Source organism: Carcharodon carcharias, chromosome 23, assembly GCF_017639515.1.
Source record: "Carcharodon carcharias isolate sCarCar2 chromosome 23, sCarCar2.pri, whole genome shotgun sequence".
NCBI classification, from domain to species: Eukaryota; Metazoa; Chordata; class Chondrichthyes; order Lamniformes; family Lamnidae; genus Carcharodon; species Carcharodon carcharias.
In genome coordinates, this window is record NC_054489.1 from 37,541,297 (window position 1) to 37,566,849 (window position 25,553).

General features: G+C 43.4%; 1 protein-coding gene across 1 annotated transcript in view; it reads right to left on the reverse strand.

Annotated features, from left to right (window-relative positions):
* The window catches only part of LOC121268967 (sodium channel protein type 4 subunit alpha-like), a 208,334-nt gene that overhangs the window by 55,850 nt on the left and 126,931 nt on the right, over positions 1-25,553 (reverse strand). Inside the window, exons 14-17 of the mRNA XM_041173268.1 lie at positions 24,177-24,350; positions 22,568-22,924; positions 5,726-6,166; positions 1,516-1,639 (exon numbers count right to left, since the gene is read on the reverse strand). Of these exons, the coding sequence (XP_041029202.1) occupies positions 1,516-1,639; positions 5,726-6,166; positions 22,568-22,924; positions 24,177-24,350 (1,096 nt within the window). The remainder of the gene's footprint in view (positions 1-1,515; positions 1,640-5,725; positions 6,167-22,567; positions 22,925-24,176; positions 24,351-25,553) is intronic.

The window sequence follows — 25,553 nt, forward strand, 5'->3', positions numbered from 1 at the left end:
TTTTAAATTGTAATCACCATTGTAATGTAAGCAAATGGAGCAGCCAATTTGCACAGAGCAAGTTTCCACAACCAGCAAATGATATTAGTGATCAGAGAATCTGTTTTATTGATGATGGGTGAGGACTGGGTGAACCCACACGTTTCTTCGAACAGCACCATGGAAAATTTAGGAATACTTGATATGGCTATAATGGTGGATTTGTTTAACGTCTCATCCAGGAGATGCCACCTCCATATGTCACTGAAGTGTCAGCCTTGATCAAGTACTCAAGTGCTCAGTTGTGAGTTTGAACCCATAACCGTCTGACTCAGGGACAAAGCTGGCAAAGGGTACTGCAAAACACTTGAAGAATGATGAAATCATTAAAGCCAATCAGCATTGCTATATGGTAGTGGAGGAAGCTGTTTGACGAACCTATTAGAATTATTTAAGATGATATCAGAACTTGGATAAAGGAAACTTATCATAGATATTGTTTGTCTATACATTAATGAGGCTTTTCATGTACAATTGTACAGCAAGTTAGTCAGCCAGGTTAAAAAAAACACAGAATAGGTGGTCAGCTACTGAAGTGGATTGGCATCGAAGCCTTATCTTATAGGGTGCTGCCAAGATCAGCTGGAGCTTTCACTATCAATGCTTTATGCTAACTATTTGGAAGTGGGGCTACAGATAAACTGTCCAAAGGTAGAACACTCAAAAGCCGGCTAAACAAATGCAGAGAGACTCATGCAGATTAATAAGATAGACTGATAAATTGCTAATGAATTTCAAAGTTGACAAGTACAAAGTGGTGAGAATAGGAAAGGAGAATAAACATTGAATTATAAACTAAATGAAATTTGTCGACAAGATACAGGGAGAAGACTTGAGGGGAGTCATGGGAAGAGTGTTGAAGGAATAGAGAATGCGAAATAGGATCTTGGGTTGTATAGTGCATGGAATTGAGAATTTTTGAAATTCTCTACCTCAGTATTGTGGATTATCTTGATCAGCCATTGACTTTATTTAAGACTGAGATCAGTAAAGTTTTGGACTCTCAGCAAATCAAGGGATATGAGTATCTGGTGGGAAATTGGAACTGATGTTGAAGATCAAATATCATCTCATTGACTCGTGAAGCAGACTCAAGGAGTCATATGGTCTACTCTTGTTCCTGTTCTTTATGTTCTGAATACAAATCACAGGATGTATAACTGAGCCACAACACGACATTAGCTTATCCTCATCCGTAACTTGTACTATTCTACAAGTTGCCATACTACACAAAGAATAGTGAATTACACTGAAAGATTGCAAGAGCTGAGATTGTAAAGTAGTGCTTGTTCTTTGCTTCTGGATTCACCTCGATGGTACACTGAGAATGGCAACTCACCATGTTGAAATGGAGAGTGCAAGTGGCAAGTCTGTTATTGTATGTTACAATATGTTGGAACTCCAGTACAGTGGGCCACATGTCTCCTACATTTTTCCCTTTCCTTCCTTCTCCGCCATATCTTTCAGGGTTTTTACCTTCTGTCAAACATGCTTCTGGTTCATTATTCTCAGGATTTTCTTCTTCAACCTCCTCTATCTCTTCCTCTTGAACTTTCAGGTCCACAGTACTGCACTGGGAAGAATCTATTTGCATTTTACCCTGTACAAGAATGAAATAGCAGTGGATATAATATAATATAGAAGCAGAAATGTGCAGTAAAATTTTTTAAGAATGTTCATGTGACATGATAAACAGCAAGAAGGTCTTTCTAGGAGCTCACTGTCAGCTAAACTTCATTGGCACTCCTGTAACATATTCTCAACTCTTATTTTCTGTGAGCACATTTGGTCCTCAATGTAATTAAACTGCTGGCTAAATGCTTTTGCTCCTTGCATGTGAATTCCATTGTTTTGGTCTTTGTTCCACATGATTATAAACAGTATATCAGTACTGTTATAAAGTATCAGTATTTGAAACGAAAAGCATAGGGGATTTGTGAAGGAATCCCAGATGCCCTCTGAGGTCATCAGATTTGTTACCATTGGGACAGAATATACCAAGAGGAATCTATACTAAATTTTTCTATATCTTCTGACTTACTAGACCATTATTTTTGTATAATAATAAACAGGGGGTAAATTTGAAAAGAAACTTAGGCACAGCGTAAAATGGACTGCTGATGTGCTATCCCCCATTTTGTAACATCTCCCAAGGTCAATTTCACCCCATTGTTTCTGCAAATATTGGCACTACATTCCATTGGGTAGACAACAGTCTTTCAAAAAGATGGCAGGCAGTGTGCCAATATTGGTTGTGGCTTCTAGGAATGTGTTAATATCTGCAAAGAGTCCCTCTATCCAGGACATTTGAGAAGTAGCTGTGTACAGTGTCAGCATCTGATGGCTCATGAATTGTTTGTAGAAAACATACATTAATATACCAGATGTTAGTTGCGCACAATTGCTGCCACTCAAGGTTAGAAAATTATACCTGCAAGCCACACACCAGCACACAAGTATATAACCTACACCGTAGAACTGAAGGAGTGCTGCACTGTTGTAGTGCCATCCTTTGGTTGATGTGTCATTATTCCCTTCAAGTGGTTGTTAAAATGCCCCACTATTAGAGAAAGATTCATGCCCCCAAGGGGAAGTTCACAGCCAATGACTTACTTTTGAAATTGAATTACTGTTGTTATATAGGCAAATGAGTTGTCATGGGTAACAATCCTCCTTGAAGACACTTCAGCACATTGCTGTGTAGAAAAAGCCTGTCATATTTTCCTACAAAACAACAGTCACTGCACATCAAAGTAACTGAGTTTGTAAGACATGCTTTGCAAAATGATATGGATCTATATAAATGAAAACATTTTTCAGGTCCACAGTAGGAAAGACATTCCAACTAGCAGCCAATCTTAGTGAAAATCATACATACATTAAACAAAAACTTACAGGTTTGGGAATTTCATCTTTCTTTGGCAATAGATCCTGAAGAAAAAAAAAAACAAAATATCATTTTGGTCTGGTTACCAAACTGAAAGTTGACATATTTAGATATGGTCCTTCCTGCCTCAAACAATATAAATATCGATCCTCAAACAAAGGTTTTTGTTGAGGAAATCAATCCTTCAGTTTGCAGTTATATCTGTCACTATAAGTTCAATTCATTTAACACTATTTCTTACTTCCTAAGAGGATAGGTTAGAGACCTGAGCCTAGACCTCAATTGACTTTGCTGTAAAACAGAAGGGCTCAGCTTTGCTCTCTGGTCTCTTGAGAAGTACTTGGATTCTGTTCCTTGTCCCTCCTCAGCTGCACAACTGAGATTGGGAACCCACAACAGCAGAACGTTGGCTTATTTTGATTGAAGCAATAATCGAACAATATTGAACCAAAATGCTGCTGACTATCCAGGGTTAAGATCTATAAAGCACACATTATAGAAGATTTTCAATTTTCCAGGGGCAGGATCTTCTGGTCGGCAGGCGGGGGCAGGGCCCGCTCGCCGATGCGTAAAGTGATGCAGGGTGATGTCGAGTGGAACTCCTGATGTCACCCTGTGTCATTTCCATTTTCAGGTTGGCGGGGGCACAGCCGAGTTGGACTTGTCAACAGCCTATTAAGGCCATTAGAAAGCCAATTCAGCTCATTAATGGACCTGCCCGTCCAACCTTAAGGTTGGTGGGCAGGCCGGGAGTCCAGGCGGGCTTGTGAAAAACCATGAAACCTCATCCACTGGCAGGATGAGGTTTCATGAGGGAATTTAAATTTTAATGACAGGTTTAAGTAAAAGTTACGGACATGTCCCAGCTCATGTGACAGTGTCACATGAGGGGACATGGCAGGGAAAAATTTGAAGCTCCCTTATTAAAAGTTGAAAATCTGAGCCGAGCTCCCTGAGGCAGCACTTAGCCTCAGGGAGATCTGTGCAATATTTCGCTATTCCCTCATGCTGAGGGAATCCCCCGCCGCCCACATAGGGAGTGCATAACGATTCCTGGCGGGTGTCACGTTGGGCGGGCCTTAATTGGCCTGCCCACGAAAATGGTGGTGCGTCCCCAATCGGGGGCACCAATCGGAAACCCGCCTGCTCTTCACCCCGTCCGAAAATTTTGCCCCAGTAGTTTATTTTTATATCTCAACAGATAAAAGGAATAGGCTCAAATTCCCACAACCTGTTACTACCCAATAATTTAAATATGAGCAAAAGCATTAAGATAAAATATTAAAACCATTGCATTGTATTTAAATTACCTGCAATGAAACATTTTAGTCACTGAATTATAAAGGCCAATAATATAAGGTGTCTTTTTAACTTTTTTCAAGAATACAGACAAAGTGATTCAGATCAATTAGTTTCTTGCAAGGTAAAGAATTCCCCCATTTCAATGTCTCCCTGATGCCTGTAGTATTTTAAAAAGTTAAATTATATTTTAAAAATAACAAAAATCATTTAATAAGTTGAAATACAATTTCAGATTTAAGGAATCACCTATTAGCTTCTTGCAAAGTGAAACATCAATCTATTCATTTTAAGCCATGAAATAACTAATGACATTTAAGTGACCCAGAAAGCACAACCAGTAGCCTCGGTTATAACCCTCTTTGCTTGCCTAGTGAGATTGGTGTGTGAGGCCAACTAAGAATAGGCTGAGTCCATTACTGGCCTGAGATTCCTCCATTCCTGTCCAATGCCATCTCAGTTTTGTCAGTACAGGCGGGTGACAGTCTACTTTCCATTCAAATATAATAGTCCGATGGCATTATCAGTGTTGCAATGCGATATTAATGGCAAGTCTGGGAAGTGCCAGCTGGTTGGAAGAAGCTGACGCAAGTTTAAAGAAAATGTTACCATTATGTTTTTTTCTTTCATGGGATGTGGGTGTCCCTGGCAGGGTCAACATTTATTGTCCATCCCCAATTGCCCTTGAACTGATTGGCATGTTAGGCCATTTCAGAGGTCAGCTAAGAGTCAGCCATATTGCAATGGGTCTGGACTCACATGTAGGCCAGATGAAGTAAGGGCAACATTAGTAAACCAGATAGGTTTTTACAACAATGGACAATAACTGTTATGGTCACCATTGCTGAGACTAATTTTATGTTCCAGATTTATTAATTGAATTTAAATTCCATCAGCTGCCGTGGTGAGATTTGAACTCATGTTACTCAGAGCATTAACCTGGGCCTCTGGATTACGCATTTAGTGACATTATGATGACATCACCATCTCCTCCTCCTTACAGACAGGCAGAACGAAGCACTCCCCACCCAAGATGCAAAGAGGTCTTGGGCATCCCTAGCCCCTCTTTGCCTCTCCCTTTTCATACTGGTATCAGCTGCTAAAGACCTTGTCCGGTGTTGATTTTATGCTAAGGGTCATTCCCTGGCATCATAAGGCTCCCTCCTGATTTCTACCCCTGTCAATCCCGCTGCTTTTTGGAGGAAAACAGCCCTGTAGTGTTTAATGAGGCACAGGAGTTAAAATGGACGACACATCATAGTGAGTTTCTGGTGGAAGTTTCTATCCTGTCTATACCCTGACCACTTTCACCCCCACCACCCCACACCCAGTTAAACTAGAGGCTTAGGTGTCAGCATACTATAGAGAGAGAGAGAAACTATCTATACTTAAATTTTGCTGAAACTGTTAATTTAATGCCATCTTGTGCTCAATATTTGAAGAAGGATTTTATTAAGCAAAAGAGTTTGAGATACACAAAACTTTAACCATGCTTCTCACCATGTTGACATCCTCAATATCTGCCTCAGAGCTTTGTTCTTCCTCTTCAGCATCAGATTCAGCCTCAGCAATCGGAACACGAACGGTCAAGTGAGCATTGGCCAAGAGGCCCATGTGATCATCCGTGTCTGGAAGGTATTTCCCTTTCTTTGTGGTAACCCCGTCCAGTTTGGAACTCTCTTCTTTTCCAGTCTCTGGGTCTGTGTGGTTAAAATCAAGAGCCCCAGTTTTTGAAGGTGATAAGTCATCTAATTGTTTCTCTTCCTGGTCACTTTTCTTCCTTCGAAAGCTGCCGAGAAAAAAGCCTTTCACAAAGTCAATCGCGTTGGTGAACCTGTTGAGGGCAATTTGCAGGTTGTTCATTTCCGTGTCGTCGTCAGATGCCGAGAGGTTATCCGCGCTGAAGGAGCTTAACAGCAAGGCCAGGAAGAGGTTAAGCACCTGTGGATGATCACAGACTTATCATTAATATATACAAATCACAGGGAAGAGAAAAAGAATGGTCGCTTTATTGTGTCAAAAATCCTGGAGATTGAAAACATAATCACCATGTAACTTTTTGCTCTATTGTTTTTCAAATGTTTTCTCTAACCAAGCAATATTTTCTCATTCCTTTGACAGTAATGCACCAAGGGATAGCAAAGGATAATTAACAATCTTTTTCTCCTGAAGGAGATGTATTTATTTCTATTCAGGGGAGACCAAGCTGTGTCCAGCCTCTGAATCCTAAATATTTTGGCCCACACAGCCCTCCCAATTAAGCCTTTTTTTTTGTGCTCATACTGCTTGTTTTCCGGTTTGTCCTGTTTGAATTTGGTAAGCCTGGTGGTTTGGAAAGGACTGTTGTTGCCTCTTTGGGCAAAACATTTTAAAACAAGAAATTGAAATTAGTCAGCACAGAAACTTCCAGTATATTCAAATTAATGGGAATACAAGTTTAAGCTTTACATGCGAGTCCCTAGAGCTCCATAAACCACATGTAACAGGCCAATAAAGATAAAGCTTGGGCCAGATGGCAAGTATTTTCTTAATTGCAGTGCACCCCACCCCAATGCTGTACAATACCATTATACCTATTGTCCTGCAACAAATTCAGGAGTCCACAGAGATATAATTTTATCTTGGTTTTCCCTCAGGAAAAATGGCAGTAGCTCATTAAAAAGCTGTGACAAACTTACTGCCATATTAACTGGAGCCTTCTATTATAAAGTCATACTTTATATCAAAAATGACTTTAGATATTTATTAGGCTGAAACCACTGCTTGAGTTTTAAAAGACTGAACAGCAGCATTTTAATGTCTTAAGGTAGCAGCTTCTAAGATGACCAAACATTAACACAGCCGTACCCTGTAAATTACAAAGCCATTATAACAGAGCCAGTCTACCTAGAAGAACCCATCAGAGCTAATTACCTTATAGGAATGTGACTCATTCGTAAAACATCCAGGCAGCACCTGTGTATCCAACTGGTTGTAGAACAAGCCATTAGGTGCAGTAATTTTGGACAATAGGCGCTGGTTGAGTAGGGGACTCTCCCAGCCATAATCTAATATGTATAAATCATGGACCTGGAGTCAACTGGTCAGTTGGTGAGAGACTATCATGTGATGAGACAACTAACCTCATTTGTGTTTTAAGGAACTGCATCTCCAGACCAGAGAATAGAAGAAGAGAAGACACAAAAGGAGAAGGTTCCTGAGTGGGCACTACCTCTCCCTTGCTCCACCTATCCTGTGAGCTTGAGCCCTGTCTGTTTTTTGACTGGCTATATGTTGTGGGCAGTTTCTAAAAACCAAACCAGAAACTGCTGGTTCCAGGAGACCAAATGGAAATCATCCATCAACACCCTTAAATCGTTCCATCGCAGAATTCTGAAAGACCCCTGAGTCCAGTCTAAAACCATCCAAGATGTCAGTCTACCAAATCTGTACATAACTGACTTTTTTTTTTGAACTTTTAAACTACTTAATCCCTTTGTAACTTGCTTGTGTGTGCACGTGTGAGCTCTTGAATGCATTTGTGTGTGATAGTCGGAGCATTTTTATTATTTTTATTTAGATTGGGTGTTAAGTACAATAAATGTTATTCTCGTTTTCTTTAAAAACCTTACAAGAAAACCTGTCTGTGTGTGTCTTCTACAGTCACAGCATGTAAACAGCTAACACTTGCTGAATTGGCAAGCATATTCTTTTAAAAGGAAATCTGTTGCGGTCAATCGAGGATTGGAAAAAGAGAGGAGCCATTCTACTACTCCATACCTGACCATAACACAAATTCTGGGTGACCCAGGCTTTCACCTAATTGATGGGTTCTTCATGTGTCTATGCAAATTGATTTCTTATGGCACACCTAGGACCTCAATGCAGTATTGAGGGACAACTGCTGCATGTTCAACTGGCTGGTGAAGAGGACAGGCAGATTCCAAGAAGTATGAATGCTTCTCTAGGCTCTATAAGAATAATGTCACCCAATGCTGTCCAAGCACTACTCAACAAATCTTACCCTGTACAGACACCAAAATGGGATTGGCCTCCTCAGCTAATGAAGTGGTCTGTACCAGCATATAGCAAGACCCGGGGAACATTCAGGCTTGGGCTGACAAGCAATAAATAACATTTGTGCCATACAACTGCCAGGCAATGACCATCTCTAATGGGAGAAAATTGAACCACCTCCCCTTGAGATTCAACAGCATCAGCCTGACTGAATCCTCCACCACCATTTCAGGGGGTTGGGGGAGGTTGGTGTGGAGGGGTGGTGGTCACCACTCACCAGAAACCTAACCTGACATGCCACATAATTATTGTGGCTACAATAGCAGGTCTGAGGCTGGGATTTCTGTGGTGAGTAACAACTCTTCACACCTTAATGTCTTTACACCATTTACAAAGCCAGGAATGTGATGGAACACTCTCCAGCTCCAACAAACTCAAGATACCAATGCAACCCATTTATTGACACCCCATCCATTACCTTAAACATTCAACCCTCTAGCACTGACACACAATGACAGCAGTGTGCACCATCTACAAGATGTACAGCAGCAACTCAGCAAGGCTCCTTCCACAGGACATTCCGAACATGTGGCCTCTGTCACCTAGAAGAGCAAGGGTAGCAGGCATACTATTCCCTCCAAGTCACACACCACTCTGACTGGAAAATATATCACTGCTCCTTCATCATCATTGATCAAAATCCTGGAAATCCCTCCCTGAGAGCACCGTGGGACTACCCACACAACAAGGACTCTAGTGGTTTAAGAAGACAATTCATCATTACCATTTCAAGGGTAATCAAGGATGCGGAAAACCTGCCGGCCTAACCAGCGATGCCTACATCTCATGAACAAATAATGCTCTTGGGACCTGGGTTCGAATCCCACCATGGCAGATGGTGAAATTTAAATTTAAAAAAGAAATCTGGAAGTAAAAGTCTAGTGATGACGATGAAATCATTGTTGATTATTGCAAAAAAACCATCTGGTTCACTAATGCCCTTTAAGGAGGGAAATCTGCTGTCCTTACCTGGTCTGGCCTAAATGTGACTCCAGATCCACAGCAATGTGGCTGACTCTTAACTGCCCTCTGAAGTGGCCTAGCAAGCCACTCAGTTTTCAAGGGCAGTTAGCGATGGACAATAAATGCTTTGCATGGGATGCTGCTGAGGGTGTGCAGCTTGGCTGCAGCAGGGCCTGAGACTCCTCAAGATGTAAATGCATTAAAAGCGGTTCAGAGGAGGTTTACTAGACTAACACCAGGAATGGGCAGGTTGTCTTATGAGGAAAGGTTGGACAGGTTAGGCTTGGAGTTTAGCAGAGTAAAAAGTGACTTGATTGAAACCTTTACGATCCTGAACAGTCTTGATAAGGCGGATGCGCAGAGGATGTTTCCTCTTATGGGAGAATCTAGAACTGGGGGATCACTGTTTAAAAATAACGGGTCTCTCATTTAAGACAGAGATGAGGAAAAATTTTTTCTCTCAGACATTTGTGAGTCTTTGGAGCTGTCTTCCTCAAATGGTGATGGAAGCAGAATCTGAATATTTTTAAGGCAGAGCCAAATAGATTATTGATTAACAAGGAGGTGAAAGATTATCGGGGGTTGACAGGAATGTGGGGTTGAGGTTACATTCTGATCAACCATGATCTTATTGACTGGTGGAGCAGGCTTGAGGGGCTGAGTGGCCTCCTCCTGCTCCTAGTTCATATGTTTATATAGATTAGACCTCCTGCCAGCAGAATCATGCAACTGAGAAATAAAATATGTGCACTTTCTAAAAAATAAAGCACTTCAAGTATATTAAAGCTGTGATTTGAGGTTACACTGGCAAATGAAAGTAATGTTTATTATTATTATGTACAGTATATCGTAAGTTTTTAAATACAGTAAACATGCAGAATGGTGCGCTAACTGAAAACAAGTGTAATATGAAAACTAAATAGCAGCAGATATTCCTATTTATCCTCTGTTGGTATGTTAAGCACTAATAAAATGATTGATAGAGAAGCCAATTCCCCAGAGAATACCCTCTCTTGAACCCTGCCGAGCAGATGACATTCCAAGGGCGTGATTAAATTCCTGCTGACTCTTATGGAATCCAAATGGAACCAGAGACGTAGGCTCGTGCATTTCCTTCACCCTTGGTAATAATTGCCATGCATCGGTCACCTATTGCACAGAATCTATACTAACAATCCAACAAACCTCTTGCCCACAATCCATATAACAGCACGAAATTTGTTTTCAATTTATGTTACATTAATTTTTTTTCTGAAGTTGAAGTGAATTGGAGACCATGTTAACCGTGACCCAACAGTATGCAGCTCTTTGGCTCATATTATGTGAGTCAGACACAAGCCGTAAATAAATCACTTGCATCATATCCGTAAATATTTATGTTCAGCCACGGCGTCAAGCCAGTCACAAGTAGTTGTCACATTTAAGATACCAGATTTTCAGTAAGAATCACAAAATTACACTTTGTATCAGTCATGTCCATTATATCCCTTGTTTAGTGTGAAATGCATCATCAGAACTAAATTGGAACACTTAAGCATCTCTAACACAATAAGCTGCACATGAAGGACAAATTCCTAAACCGTGGCATATATGGCACAGTACCTTGTCATTATTAGAACTGAATTAACATGTCAAGCATTGTCATTCCCTTCCCTGATTATGCCTGATATGTGGGAGACCAAAAAAAAATCATTGCGTTCCTTGGCTCAAGCTTGAAAACAAAGTTTTAAACATTTTCCCAGTGAGTAGGTGGGGGCTCGAGAAAGTAACAGAACCTGATACGGAGACAGATTTTCATGCTGGCACTGAACTGGAAGAGTAATTAGCACTTCTAGTGGGTTAGGGAAGGTTTGAGTTTCAAGGAGCTTAGCTGGATTTTGACTAAATTGAACTCTTGGGCTGATACTATTTTCAGATATTAATTCATTTATAAAAATATATTTCTCACAATTTACTTTTCATCTCCTATCGTTTTAAAGGTGTATCTTGTGCTTTTTAGGGTGAACCTATTTGTGCTGGAACGTTTCCTGCAGGTAATTTTCCAAGTTTGTAATGCTGACAAGGAGCCTCACCTGCCAGGATGGACACAAGTCAGAAAACTATCCCTCCAGGATTACCACGGAGCGTGCTTAAGTCAGGTTCAGCCTGACTTAAGATGTTATGCTCAATCTATGACGCCTCATAAACATGATAAACATGTCTTGGCTCTAACAAAACACACCATACATCAATGTGATTATCTCTTCAGTTTCCAAACCAGCTTCCTTCATGTCCCTCTGAATGAGATTATCAATTTAGTGACCAAATTAAGGGGTACTTATTATATCATGGAAGCAAAGTGATGCTCACATCATCTGAGCCGAGGCTGATCAGGACTCTTATTGTTGATAATGGGATGAGGGTCTTCACTTTCCTGAATGACTCAAATTTGAGGGATGAGTTTCAATTACAATGGGTGCAGGATATGAGTGATAGCAAATCAACCCACTTTACTGAAGTCAATTGAAAGAAAGATCAGGCAGAGTGTAGAAGGGGTGGCTGATTGTCTGCCACCTGCTTTGCACACCCACCACAACCTGGGGGAGTCGCACCCCAGTTCCTATTGGACATGAGTTCATACTCACAAAAGTGTGCCTTTGACTTGGTCTGAATCCAAGCTCCAGAATCATAAAGAACCATGTGTGAACACAGTCTATTACCTAATTCCTCCATGCTATAACTTAGCTTCCAAAGCATTTGTATGTTGTGATATTTTCATACAGTGTAACAAAAGAAATTCATAATTAGGCTAAAATTACATTATAGCAAACATAAAAATGAATGAATATATTAATCCAAGTAAATTTTGATAATATTATTTGCCTCTTGTATATGCAATCAGTAATAAATCTCTAAATCTACATGACGTAATGTTCCAGTAAGTACTTACTTTGTTTCTCCTTTTCATTTGCCAGCAATCCCAACCAGACATTGACAACAACCTATATTTATATAGCATCTTTAAAGTATTAAATTGTCCCAAAGCGCTTCACAGGAGCATTATAAAACAAAGCATGACAGCGAGCCCCATTAAGCCAGATGGCCAAAACTTGGTCAAAGAGGTAAGGGATGTACGGAATATCTTAAAGGAGGAAAGTGAGGTTGAGAAGTGGAGAGGTGGAGGAAGAGTATCCCAGAGCTGCCAGCCTTGGCAACTGAAGTCACAGCCATCAATGATCGAGCGATTAATATTGGGGATGCACGAGAAGCCAGAACAGCTTCTTTGGGTGGAATTTTATGGCTCTGTCATGGTGGGGGTAAAGCCATTTAATGAGGCCAGCCATTCAAAAGTCCACTGATTTTGACAGGGACATAAAATCCCGCCGGTGTAAAATTCTGCTCTTTGTGTGAGAAAATGAAGGAACTGACTCCCACATTATGGCTATGCTATTTCTATGGCACTTCTGAAAATAACTTTCCTTTAGAAAAGCCTGCTGCCAATTTGTTATAACTGAAGTACAGTAATGTGAAGTTATTATAGTTATATATCAAAACTACCTTGCATTTATATACAACCTTAAAGGTAGAAAAATATTGCAAGGTGCTTCACAGAATGCCTGCGAACCCAAAGAAGGACATATTAGCAGGTTAAACAGGTGGGTTTTAAGGGAGGAGAGGGAATTTGAGAGGCAGTGGGGTTTAGGGAAAGAATTCCAAAGCTTGGGACCTAGGCAGCTGAAGGTAACTCTTTCGAGTACAAACACGTTTCCATCTGTTCCTATTCAGATGAAGTTACATCGTTTCATAGTTTGCCATTGTGAGATTTGAACTCTTGATAATCTTTTAAAATGAAAACAATTAAACTAAATCAACAAAATTGGGATAAATCAGGCACAGCCCCTAATTCAGGTCAGCTGTAAAACCAAGGATAAAGTTTAAAGGAACCTTACAAACTTTAAATCAAAATGTGATTAAAGGGGTCAACAAAACACCCCAGTCCCCACGGTGCCCAGCGAGCACGGAAGGCCTCGAGAGTGCCAGCAGACACCGCGTGCTCCCTCTCCAGGGACATCCGGCAGCGAACGTAGCCGCGGAAGAGGGACAAACAATCGGGCGGGACTCCCCCGTCGATCGCCCGCTGCCTGGACCTGTTAATGGCCAACTTGGCCAGGCCCAGGAGCAGGTTCACGAGGAGGTCCTCCTCCTTCCCGACCCCCTTCCGCACCGGGTGCCCATAGATCAGGAGCGTGGGGCTGAAGTGCAAACAAAACATCAATAAAAGGTTTTTCAAATAACTAAAAAGGGAGTGCAGCCTACAACACCCTATGTATACATGGTCCACGGACTCCACAAGACCGCAAAAAGGGCACGTGTCCTGAGAGTCCGTGTACCTATGCATCCTCTTATTATAGGGGACTGCTGCATGCAACACCCTCCAACCCAGGTCGCCGATAGAAAGGGGGAGTACACCTCCGTAGAGGGCCTCCCGTCGGGGGCCTCCGCCGCTGGACGGCAACAAGGCACACCAGGGTGTGTCCGGTCGACGGACAAGGGCGAGAAAATGGAAGGTGTGCAGCAGCAGTCCATACAAAAAGCCCCTCTTTGCCGTGCCAAAAGGCACGGAGGGCATGTCCCCGAGGCGGCTCATATTGCGGGGCACCAGCACCCGAGAGAGGGTTCGGGGCTTGGGGCCAATGTGGAATTCTGTCCGAACAGGGGAACGTTTGGACTGAAGACCACCGCGCACCTGGGCCACCTCAAGACCCAAAATAACGTCGGGTCCGAGCACGACCGTTCTCAGGTCTTGGATGGCATCGGCTGCGACCTGGACACTCACAGACGCGCGTCGCGCCAACTCCTGCGGGAGCATCCAGCCCAGTCCTCCGCCACCCAGCACGTCCCCGATCCTGGTCACCCCTGCAGCCACAGCCCTCCTCTCCGCCAACCACTGAAAAGGACGGAGGGGCGGATTCCTGAGCAGCGGCTCTCTGACGACAGCTGCTACTCCTGACGGGGGAGAGCTGCGTCGCGAGGCGACCACTTTCCAGACTTTGATCAGGTCCTGGTTAAAAGACGGGCAACGCCTGCAAGGACTCACCGAGGCCCAGCTGTTCTATAAACAGGAGCTGCACGTCATAATTCAGGCCGTGCACCTGACGGAAGAAATACGTCGTCAGGGCACACCATCTAGGAGGAGGCTCGACGTAGAGGTATCGCTGCAGGGTCTGAAGGCGGAAAGTCGCCACCTGTGTGTGTAGGCACACTAGCGCCTGACCACCCTCCCTAAGCGGAAGACTCAGAACCTCGGCAGTGACCCAGTGCAATCTTTTGTCCCAGAAGAAGTCGACTAACAATCTCTGGATTCTTGTGACAAGGTCCGGGGGAGGGGTCAAAGTAACCAGCCGATACCACAACATGGTGGCGATCAGCTGGTTTATGACCAGAACTCGACCTCGGTAAGATAGCACTCGGAGCAGTCCTGTCCAGCGCCGCAGGCGAGCGGTGACTTTTGTCTCCAGTTCCTGCCAGTTTGCCGGCCAGGATTCCAAAGACGGGCAACGCCTGCAAGGAGCCACCAAGGCCCCTCAATATGTTCTCTGACAGCTCGTGACAGTTTTTCATAGTTTGCCATTGTGAGATTTGAACTCTTTATAATCTTTTAAATGAAAACCAAATCAACAAAATTGGGATAAATCAGGCACAGCCCCTAATTCAGGTCAGCTGTAAAACCAAGGACAAAAGTTTAAAGGAACCTTACAAACTTTAAATCAAAATGTGATTAAAGGGGTCAACAAAACACCCCGGTCCCCACGGTGCCCACCGAGCACGGAAGGCCTCGAGAGTGCCAGCAGACACCGCGTGCTCCCTCTCCAGGGACATCCGGCAGCGAACGTAGCCGCGGAAGAGGGACAAACAATCGGGCGGGACTCCCCCGTCGATCGCCCGCTGCCTGGACCTGTTAATGGCCAACTTGGCCAGGCCCAGGAGCAGGTTCACGAGGAGGTCCTCCTCCTTCCCGACCCCCTTCCGCACCGGGTGCCCATAGATCAGGAGCGTGGGGCTGAAGTGCAAACAAAACATCAATAAAAGGTTTTTCAAATAACTAAAAAGGGAGTGCAGCCTACAACACCCTATGTATACATGATCCAAAAGATGGGCAATGCCTGCAAGGAGCCACCGAGGCCCCTCAATATGTTCTCTGACAGCTCGAGACAGTTTTTCATGGTTTGCCATTGTGAGATTTGAACTCTTGATAATCTTTTAAATGAAAACCAAATCAACAAAATTGGGATAAATCAGGCACAGCCCCTAATTCAGGTCAGCTGTAAAACCAAGGACAAAAGTTTAAAGGAACCTTACAAACTTTAAATCAAAATGTGATTAAAGGGGTCAACAAAACACCCCAGTCCCCACGGTGCCCACCGAGCACGGAAGGCCTCGAGAGTGCCAGCAGACACCGCGTGCTCCCTCTCCAGGGACATCCGGCAGCGAATGTAGCCGCGGAAGAGGGACAAACAATCGGGCGGGACTCCCCCGTCGATCGCCCGCTGCCTGGACCTGTTAATGGCCAACTTGGCCAGGCCCAGGAGCAGGTTCATGAGGAGGTCCTCCTCCTTCCCGACCCCCTTCCGCACCGGGTGCCCATAGATCAGGAGCGTGGGGCTGAAGTGCAAACAAAACATCAATAAAAGGTTTTTCAAATAACTAAAAAGGGAGTGCAGCCTACAACACCCTATGTATACATGGTCCAGAAGACGGGCAATGCCTGCAAGGAGCCACCGAGGCTCCTCAATATGTTCTCTGACAGCTCGTGACAGTTTTTCATAGTTTACCATTGTGAGATTTGAACTCTTGATTTTGGGGTTACAAACCCAGTACCATAACCACTTGGCTATTTAAGCCAAGCCAAGGCAGCTGATGGTACTGCCACTAATAATGAGGCTGTTGGTCAATCAAAGGTGTCTATTGGATATTGTAGGTAATGGTCTGGTTACATCTATATAACGAATTGATAGTTCTTAAGGTATCCTGGTGACGCAGGATTGACTGACAATAATTTTCTCTCACACTGTGTTGAAGTACATTACTGGTTTAGGCTTGGCTTAAATAGCCAAGTGGTTATGGTACTGGGCTTGTAACCCTGAGATCAAGAGTTCAAATCTCACCGTGGCAAATTATGAAACAATGTAATTTCATCTGAATAGGAACAGATGGAAACGTGTTTGTACTCAAAAGAGTTACTTTAGTGGTTTAACATAGATACCTAGACATTGTGAAGCGCATTTTCACCTCAGAATTTCACTTAGGCCGTACCACCCGACTAAAATCCACAAATGGAAGATGATTAGTTGCTACATTCACCTATAGACAATTATTATGGACTTTATGTGGACCTTCCTTCGCTCTTTCCCGTGTCTTTTCACACATGAGGCAGACAAAGCACATGCTTATGTCTGCTTCCATGGCTAGTTTTTCCTGGAAAAGCTGGTTAGCCTGTCACCAGAGGCCATAGCTTGAGGGGTGCCACTCGGTATCAAGCATGGCTGACCAGGAGATTATGCTGCTCTTACTGTCTGCCATAGGGGTAATGGAAAGCTTTACAGGTTGATAGTCAACCTGTTTGGCCACGTTATGAATGCACCTTCCCTGGCCACCAAGTCTTGGAGTGGGACTTGAGCCCGGAGATTCTGGCTTAGAGACAGGGGCGCTACCCACTGTGCCACAAGACCACCTCCTGTATACGGGATTTTAATGTATCACATGGACAGTGAAATTAATTTGTCCTTGAGATGTGCTCCTGCTTCTGCCTCTCTTTTCCAAGGCCATCCCTTATCAGGCAATGGGCCTGCACCATGAGTGTTAGTAGCTGTGACACCAATGCTAGGCACAGAGAGGCTGGGAAGTGCAGCATATACAGAACCTGAGTGTAAGCTAGGGGAGAAGTGGAAAGAGAGAAGGGGAGAGGCAAAATGTTTCTAAGATCAACAGATAGAATATTTTGCACATAATCTAATTACGAATTATAATACAACACCACATGTTGGGCTTCATACTTTCTCTGTTAAACCTCAATAAATGATACATCAACTCTGTTTGAAGAGGCTGAAAATTCAGAATTATTTCTCTAAACTATTAAAAGAATTTTTTTTTCACACACTACGTATTATACTGTTCGCAAATCATACTCCACCACTCAAGTAGTTTCAGCATAAAATGCTCCCTAATTTATCTCACATCCACATAATTTGTAAAAGACTCCAATCTGCAACGAGGAATCATTTTCAAAGCAATGTACCTCAGTCCAAAGGACATCCAACACTCCAGGCCAGCAGAGGCTCTGATTCACACTCAGCTCGTATCAATCATGACATCATTTAGTACTTCTCATTCAGTCAATGGCATTGGCATCCCTTTTGTCCCTAGTTGCCAAATGTAAGCCTTCAAGCATTGAATGAATGTATTGGCTCAGCCCTGATGCTAATGATTTCTTTAAACAAATTGGATATTTTTATACAAGAACTACCACTCAGCTGTGACCTAAGCATCGAATCAAGACATGGCAAAGGGCATTGCCAGCCCATTTGAACCTTCAAAGGCCTCCTTATGCACTGAAGAAGTTCCAAAGTTAGGAAAGCTTCTCAGAGACCAGTCAAGCAACACCATCATGTAGTCAAACAGAATCGTACCTAACAGTTAATGTCCCAGAATTCTCTATCACCATCCGTGGGTATGTCCTGGCCCACCGGCAGAACAGACCATTCAGAGGTGGAAACACAGTGTCATATAGTTGAGATGAAATGTTTTTGGGAGGCTGCAACATTGACTCCAAACCCCATGACATCTCACGGCATCAACTCAAACGTATGGAAGTAAACGTCCACCATTAACACCCTCCCTCAGGTGACGATTTGGTATTCCTCCATGCTGAAAAGAACTGAGCTCTGATGGCTGCAAGGGTAAGGAACCTCAACATCCATCACCAAGAGTGGCTTGGTGGCATCACCATTGATTGAATTGGCTGAGTTCTGAAGGATATAGTTATTAGACCAGGCTTACAGCCAGAATAACCTGCCTGACCTTTCCCTTTTTAATTTATTTGTCACAGGTACATCTGTCTTTGAGAGTATTGATAGGATTGGCAACTGCACATTGATGCCAAGGGAAGAGAAAATCAGGTAGAGTGTAAAACAGGTTGCTGATTCACCATGAGCCCGCCAATAGTATTGGAGCAGACCAATTTTACACTTGTAGTATCCAATCAGAAACAGCATTGGAAGCAGAATCCACAATAACTTTAAAAGGAAAGTGAATAACATTTTAAAAAGGGAATATCTAAAAAGGTCTACAGGGGACAGCCAAGGGAATTGGATTAAATGGGTACTATCTCTTTTGAAGAGCCAGCAAAGGAGCAATGTGCCACCTTCTGTGCTGTAAAATTCTTTGATTCTATGCAACCCATCTCCCCAGTCCCAAAAAGATAACATGTTGTATGCTCCGACTCCTCCAAATATCGATCAGATACTTCCTTTGGAAGGGCGATTCCCCTGGTTGGGGAGGGTCCAGAACCAGGGGACACGGTCTCAGAATAGGAGGTAGGCCATCTAGGACTGAAGGGAGGAGGAATTTCTTCAGTCAGAGGGTGGTAAATCTTTGGAATTCTCTACCTCAGAGGGCTGTTGAGGCTCAGTCATTGAGTGTGTTCAAAGCAGAAGTTGATAGATTTCTTGATACCAATGCCAATAAGGGATATGGGATAGTGCGGGAAGATGGCGTTGAGATGGAAAATCAGCCACGATGTAGTTCAATGGCAGAGCCGGCTCGAGGGGCCGAATGGCGTACTCCTGCTCCTATGTTCCTATGGCCAGAATTTTGACGTCGGTGTGCAGGGGTGGGCCCGACACGCCGACGTGCAAAATGAAGCACGGTGACCTCGGGCGTGCATCCCGACATCACCCTGCATCTTTCGTTCAGCAGGCATGCACCGGAGGCACACTGTGCACCCGCCGAACTGTCAAAGGCCTGTTAAGGCCATTAAAAAACCAATTAAAGTAATTATCAACCTTAAGGTTGTTGGGTAGACGAAGAGCCCAAGCGGCCTTCGCGTTTTTCAGGAAACTTCAGCCACTGGCGGGATGAGGTTTCCTGAAGGCTTTATCAAATAAAAAAAATAATTTTTGCACAATTCATAAACATGTCCCAGCTCATGTGATACAGGGAACATGTGTAGATAATTTTTATGTTTCTTTATTCAAAAATGTCAATATATACTTAAACTCCCTGAGGCAGCTCTATGCCTCTGGGGGATTTCTGTGATCTTTCGCACACATTAATTTTCTTCTGTATTTGCATTGACCTCAGCAATGCTTAGAAGCAGGTTTAGAGCCGTGCAGGCTTTTCTGCTCAACAGAGAGTATGTTTAATTCTTGATGACATACAACATTTCAGGAATTATTCTATCTTTATATTTTAGTGGCATCTCTAGCTGGCCTTGAACACTTAACTTGTTTCCTTGAGACCTTGGAGTTGAATATAGGACAGTTGCAGTGTTATTCAGGCATGAAACCCTGACAGGTAACACTAAGACCCCGGTCCTGCTCCTGGTTGAATTCGGTCAGGTGCCCATCTCCTTCAAAGTCAGCACTCCAAAACTGGTTTTCATTTTCCTTTATTTCTCCGAGGAAGGTGCTTCCCCAGTTGTCAAGGTCTGGAGGTTCTTGAATGGAGGTTCTTTTAACAGATTTCTCCTTCTGTCTGGTAAATACAGACTTCCTGGAATGGCAGACCACTTTAAAATAGCCTAACTTGCCGCACCCATGGCACTATACAATTCGGGCGAGGCATTTTTCCCACCTGTGGAACTTCTTCCCACCACAACGAGGACATTGGAATATGGCGGCTGCCGCCTTTGCAGGGTGTTATCCTGGTTGCTGCCTTGCTATACTTTCAGTTTGACAGCCCACAAATTGAACGGCTTCATCGGGCTGTTCTTGGGAAATTTCCTTCACATCTTGGACAAAAGCCTTATTCTGCCTCCACTCTTCAGCCTGTCTGGTGAGCTGTACAGCTTTGCTTAAATCTAAATCTTCCTGAGATTGTAGAGTCGGAGAGATTCTCATCTAAATTTCCAATGACTATTCCATCCCTGATCAGGTCGTCTTTCTGTGTTCCATATTCACAGTTTGCAGTTAGGCGGTACAAATCGTTGATGATTGACCCAATCGTTTTTGACTGTGCCAGTTAACCTTCGCCCTCTCAATAACAATATTTTAACAAAGACCGAAGTATGAGTCAAAAATTCTGATGACATCCTGTCTCTTTGTTCATCCTCTGGGGAACACGTTATCTGCCATGCTCCCAATGGCGTATAACAAAGTGCTAACTTGATCTTTGATCTCTTTAGTTGCGAGCCTTGAGGCGTTGCGGTATCAGGTAACTTGTTTTTGCCAATTTTGCCATTGATCAGCCTGTTTGGGGCCCTCAATATTTTGAGAAGATTCTGACAGGAGGAAAAGACTAGCCATTGCTCACCCAGATTCGAGGTTACTTTTACCTGCGCTGCTTGCCTTGCCAGTTGCTGGGCTGCAGCCGTCATTTGGTAGTCTCCAGTGTGGCCATTGGGTTGGACTCGAAGTCCTTTACACGCTGAGCTGCACAGTTGCTGGGCTTCACTTGAGGCTTTTCTCACCGTCTTCCACCATTCTGCTGTGGGTGTAGTTGCTGCCACTATCTGTTATGATAGATTTGTCTCGGGATTTGTTAGCCTTTTATTCTAGAAGAAATCTCGCTGGAGGCAATGGCAATGTTCAAAAAATATTTCTTTACAGGCTAACTATTTACAGACTAGTTAGAACTGCCCTCTGAGTTGCTGTTTAGACATCCTCTCTCAGTGGGTGATGTCAATGTGACAGCTTCTTTTGCACATGCTCAGTATGCTCTTATTAGGGTTAACCCTTTACTCTACACACACCACTGGAACTGTATCGTCGTTCCTTCACCATCACTGGGTCAAAATCCTGGAACTCACTGCCAGTGGTGGGCATGGCGGGTGGACCTACACCACAATGACTTCAGCGGTTCAAGGAGGTGGCTGACCATTACCTTCTCCAGGATAATTAAGAATGGGCAACAAATGCTGGCCTTGCCAGCTATGCTCACATCCCAGGAACAAAGAAAACATCCCCAGGGATGGTAATGGAGGAATCAGAGACATTGACTATAAGGTATGCTTTGGTGAGTATGTCAGGCTGTTGTTTGGTCTGTGGGACAGCTCTCCCAAATGTGGCACAATTCCCCAGATGTTCGTGAGGATGACCTTACAGTATCAACTGGACAGGGTGTGCCTTTGTCCTCTCTGGTAGTTGATGCTGGGCTGTCCTTTTGGTTTTATCCTTAGTCAACATTCCTGTAGTGCACTGGTACAATTGAGTGACTTACTCGGCTATTTCAGAGGGCAGTAAGAGGTCAACCATATTGCTATGGGTCTAGAGTCACATGTAGGCCAGACCAGGTAAGGACATTAGTGAACCAGGTGGGTTTTTACAACATCATCATTATTGAGACTAGCTTTTTAGTCCAGATTTATTAAATGAAATTTAAATTCTCCAGCTGCTATGGTGGTCTTTGAACTTACATTTCCAAAATCATTAGTCCGAACCTCTGATTTATTAGTCCGGTCACATGAGCATTATGCTACCCTCCCCATTAGGGAAGTGATAAGCCATGATCTCATTGAATGTTGGAACAGGCTCAAAGGGTTGAATAGCCTCCTCCTGTTCCTACGTTCTTATCTTAATTACCTGGAGAAAAAAGCTGAAAGAAGGATGTAAGAGTATCATGGGATATGATAGTTCCTGCACACTTGGACTGACCAGATGGACTACATGGGAATTCTTGGTCCAGTACATTCCTGCGTATCCCCTTTGATCTCTATTTTCACCGGTGATTGACATAGGAGTCTGCTTAATTTTATTTTGCAATATAGGCTACACATCCCGTCTAGGGAAAACCATAATTCCATTGAGCTTTTTAGAAGCTGGCTTAATGCTAATTGAGTCACACACAGCATAATTAGTGTTAGCACTTTATAGCTTCAACTTTGTTCCATCAGGTCAACAAAAATCAATTAGGCCAAAACAGGAAGATAACAGTATCTTTGGAAGATGGAGAAAACATTTGATACATCAAGGGATATTTATTTTTAGAGGTTTTTATATGGTGAGAGGCTGCTATGTTGCACCCAAAGTCAACAGCAAGGAATTCTTATTAACCGAACATGCATCATCGAAAGCTAGTTTAAATGATCCATCCGACTAAAGCAAAGATCAGGAAGAGTGAAAGACTTACCACCAGGTTACCAATCACCATGACCATCATGAAAACTATGAGGCACATGGGCTGACCTGCTACTTCCATGCAATCCCACATTGTCTCAATCCATTCTCCGCAAAGGATGCGAAACACAATCAGAAACGAGTGGAAGAAGTCATTCATGTGCCAGCGTGGAAGAGTGCAGTCTTCAGAAATCTTACAAACGCACTGCTTGTAATTCTTGCCAAAGAGCTGCATTCCGACCACAGCAAAGATGAAGACGATAATGGCTAGGACCAGTGTCAGATTCCCTAGTGCACCCACTGAGTTACCAATGATCTTAATCAGCATGTTCAGAGTTGGCCAAGATTTTGCAAGTTTGAAAACTCTCAGCTGGAAATAGGAAAGAAGAGCAGATATAGTCCAATTTTGTACTCTTGTTATAGCAATAACAGATTTACCTAGAGCAACTAAGAGTGTTTTTAAGATGAAGTGTTAGAACCAGAATGAAGAGACCTTTGCTGATTTTTCTGTGAAATCTTTTGTGCAATTCCTACAATTCAACATGAAACAAATTATTTCTTAATTTAGGCTTTTTTGACTCGCTCTAGATTCATGAAAATGGATTTCAGATTGGCTAATGTACTTTGAGCCCCAAACAACAGAGAAAGAAGAGAAACATCGCCTTCTTGGACTCAGGGTTGAATCCCAAAGCTGTGTTTATTGGATATGGAGGTCAGCTGTCACCTCCATCCCTGATGTGTCTAGCACTGATGATGCAATGCTTTGCTGTCTGTACCCAAATGCGCTGAGGGCTCACTACTATTAACTTAATTAAAGTGAGGGCTCCTGATGGTAACGTAATCATAGTTTTCAGACAAGGTAAGAACTTCAGTCTGGCTTACTTCAGCATGAAGTTCCCCTGCTGCATTACTAATAAGGTGCTGGAAAGGCCTGAGCAGCACCCAAGAGACTGAGGACTAGTTTTAATTGGGTACCGAGGAGGCTGTCATTCGAATTTAAAACTAAACCTGAGCACTCTTATCCTTTGGCTTGCCCATCAGCCCTGGCTTTGGCTCCCTTGTCAGGCATCACCTGGGAGAATGTGGCCCATATACTACCCTCACCATGTAGATGTCTCGCACACAACATTAAGCTAATATCTTTCACTAGGTGCTGGCACCTTATAGCATAGCCCTTGTGTTCTCAATGCAGGGTGGGAGACCTATGCAACACCAGCAAATGATGAAAATAGGCTGACCAGTGGCACCGTTCAGGGCATATTGTTGACCCCATCAGGTTGATTCCACATTTTAGCTTCAGAGCTTTGCCTCTTGGGGATAGTAAACAGAATACCAGGCGCAGAAGTGTGCACACTATTGTCTACCAGTACGATTCAGATTAAATTTTCATTTTTACATGTACTGCCCTAATTCCCGATAGGTGCTCCCACTATATGAAACTCCTCATCGGGAGCATTTATGCTCATGTATTAAGTTAAATGTGTTTTAACCTACAGAAAGAATAACAGAGTCAGACCGCAATTGTATAAATTATAACAATCAGATATTGCACAGGTTTTACTGCACTCCATCTGTTGCTTTAGGCAGTTACATTTTGCACAGGCAGAACTTCTGATACAAACCAATCTGAATGAACGGAGCACTGACAATCCTTGCACATTGGCCAGTCCTAGCTCAACCAAGCTGAGAGTCACAATGATGCTGTCAAATATGTTCCAACCCACTTGAAAGTAGTAATAGGGATCCAGAGCAATCAGTTTGAACACCATTTCAGCTGTGAAAATCCCTGTGAATACCTGTCAGGAAGAAAAGAGTACTTCAGTCTCTATTACATACATGAAGCAAACATACAAATTAAGAGCAGGAGTAGGCCATTCGGCCCCTCGAGCCTGTTCTGCCACTCAATAAGATCATGGTTGATCTGATTGTGGCCTCAACTCCACTTTCCTTCCTCAATGGCCTTTGACTCCCTTGTCAATCAAGAATCTATTTAATTCAGCCTTAAAAGATATTGAATAACCCTGCCTTCACCACTCTTCGGAGAAGAGAAGTCCACAGACTCATGACCCTTTGAGGGAAAAAATTTCTCCTCATCCCCATCTTAAATGGGACACCCCTTATTTTTAAACGGTGTCCCCTAGTTCCAGCCACTCACACAAGGGGAAACATCCTTTCAGCACCCACCCTGCCAAGTCCCCTCAGGATCTTATATATTTCAATAAGATCACCTCCCATTCTTCTGAACTCCAATGGGTACAGGCCCAACCTGTCCAACCTTCCCTTGAAAGAAAACCGTTCCCACTGCCCCCATCCCAGGTATCAGTTGAGTGAATTACCTGCTTAAAGGTAACTTACAGAACCTAACATCCTGCAGAACCAAACACCCCACAGAATGTGCTAAAAATCTGTATGCATTGCATGCATTTATTGGGCCAAAGATGCTGCAAAGTGCACCAATTTAACAGTGAACATTAGCCAATGTCCAATCTGCAAAGGTGTTGGCCTTACTGCACAGTTCATTAAGAACATTTTTAGCATTCCTGGTGGATACCTAAAACAGACGTTTGGCCCCTTACAAATTTAAATGAGGCACCTATCGCTTTTTGAAGGACCCCCATCGATGAATCAGTCAACTGGCCCTGTCCCACCTAGAAGTCTTCAGCAGCTCCACTGACGGTGAAATTAAAACTTTATTTTTTGGAGGACTGCATCTCCCAGCTCCACATTAAAACCATGCAGTGCTGCCAGAAGTCCACTTGTTCCTCCCTCCTGATTGCTACCCCTTCTCCATGCCCAGCTAGCCCTCCACCACCCCTTCCCGTCTGCTGAGATCCTTGGCATCGAAGCAGCCCATCTTTCAGTACCCCCCCACCCACCAGGTTGCCTCTGGTCCTGCCAATGAGGCTCAGATCTTGCTGCTGCAATCCTACCATCCTAATGAGCCAGCCAAATGAATGTTCCCTCATACCTGTCCCTGGCCTCATGAGACGCGATTTGTG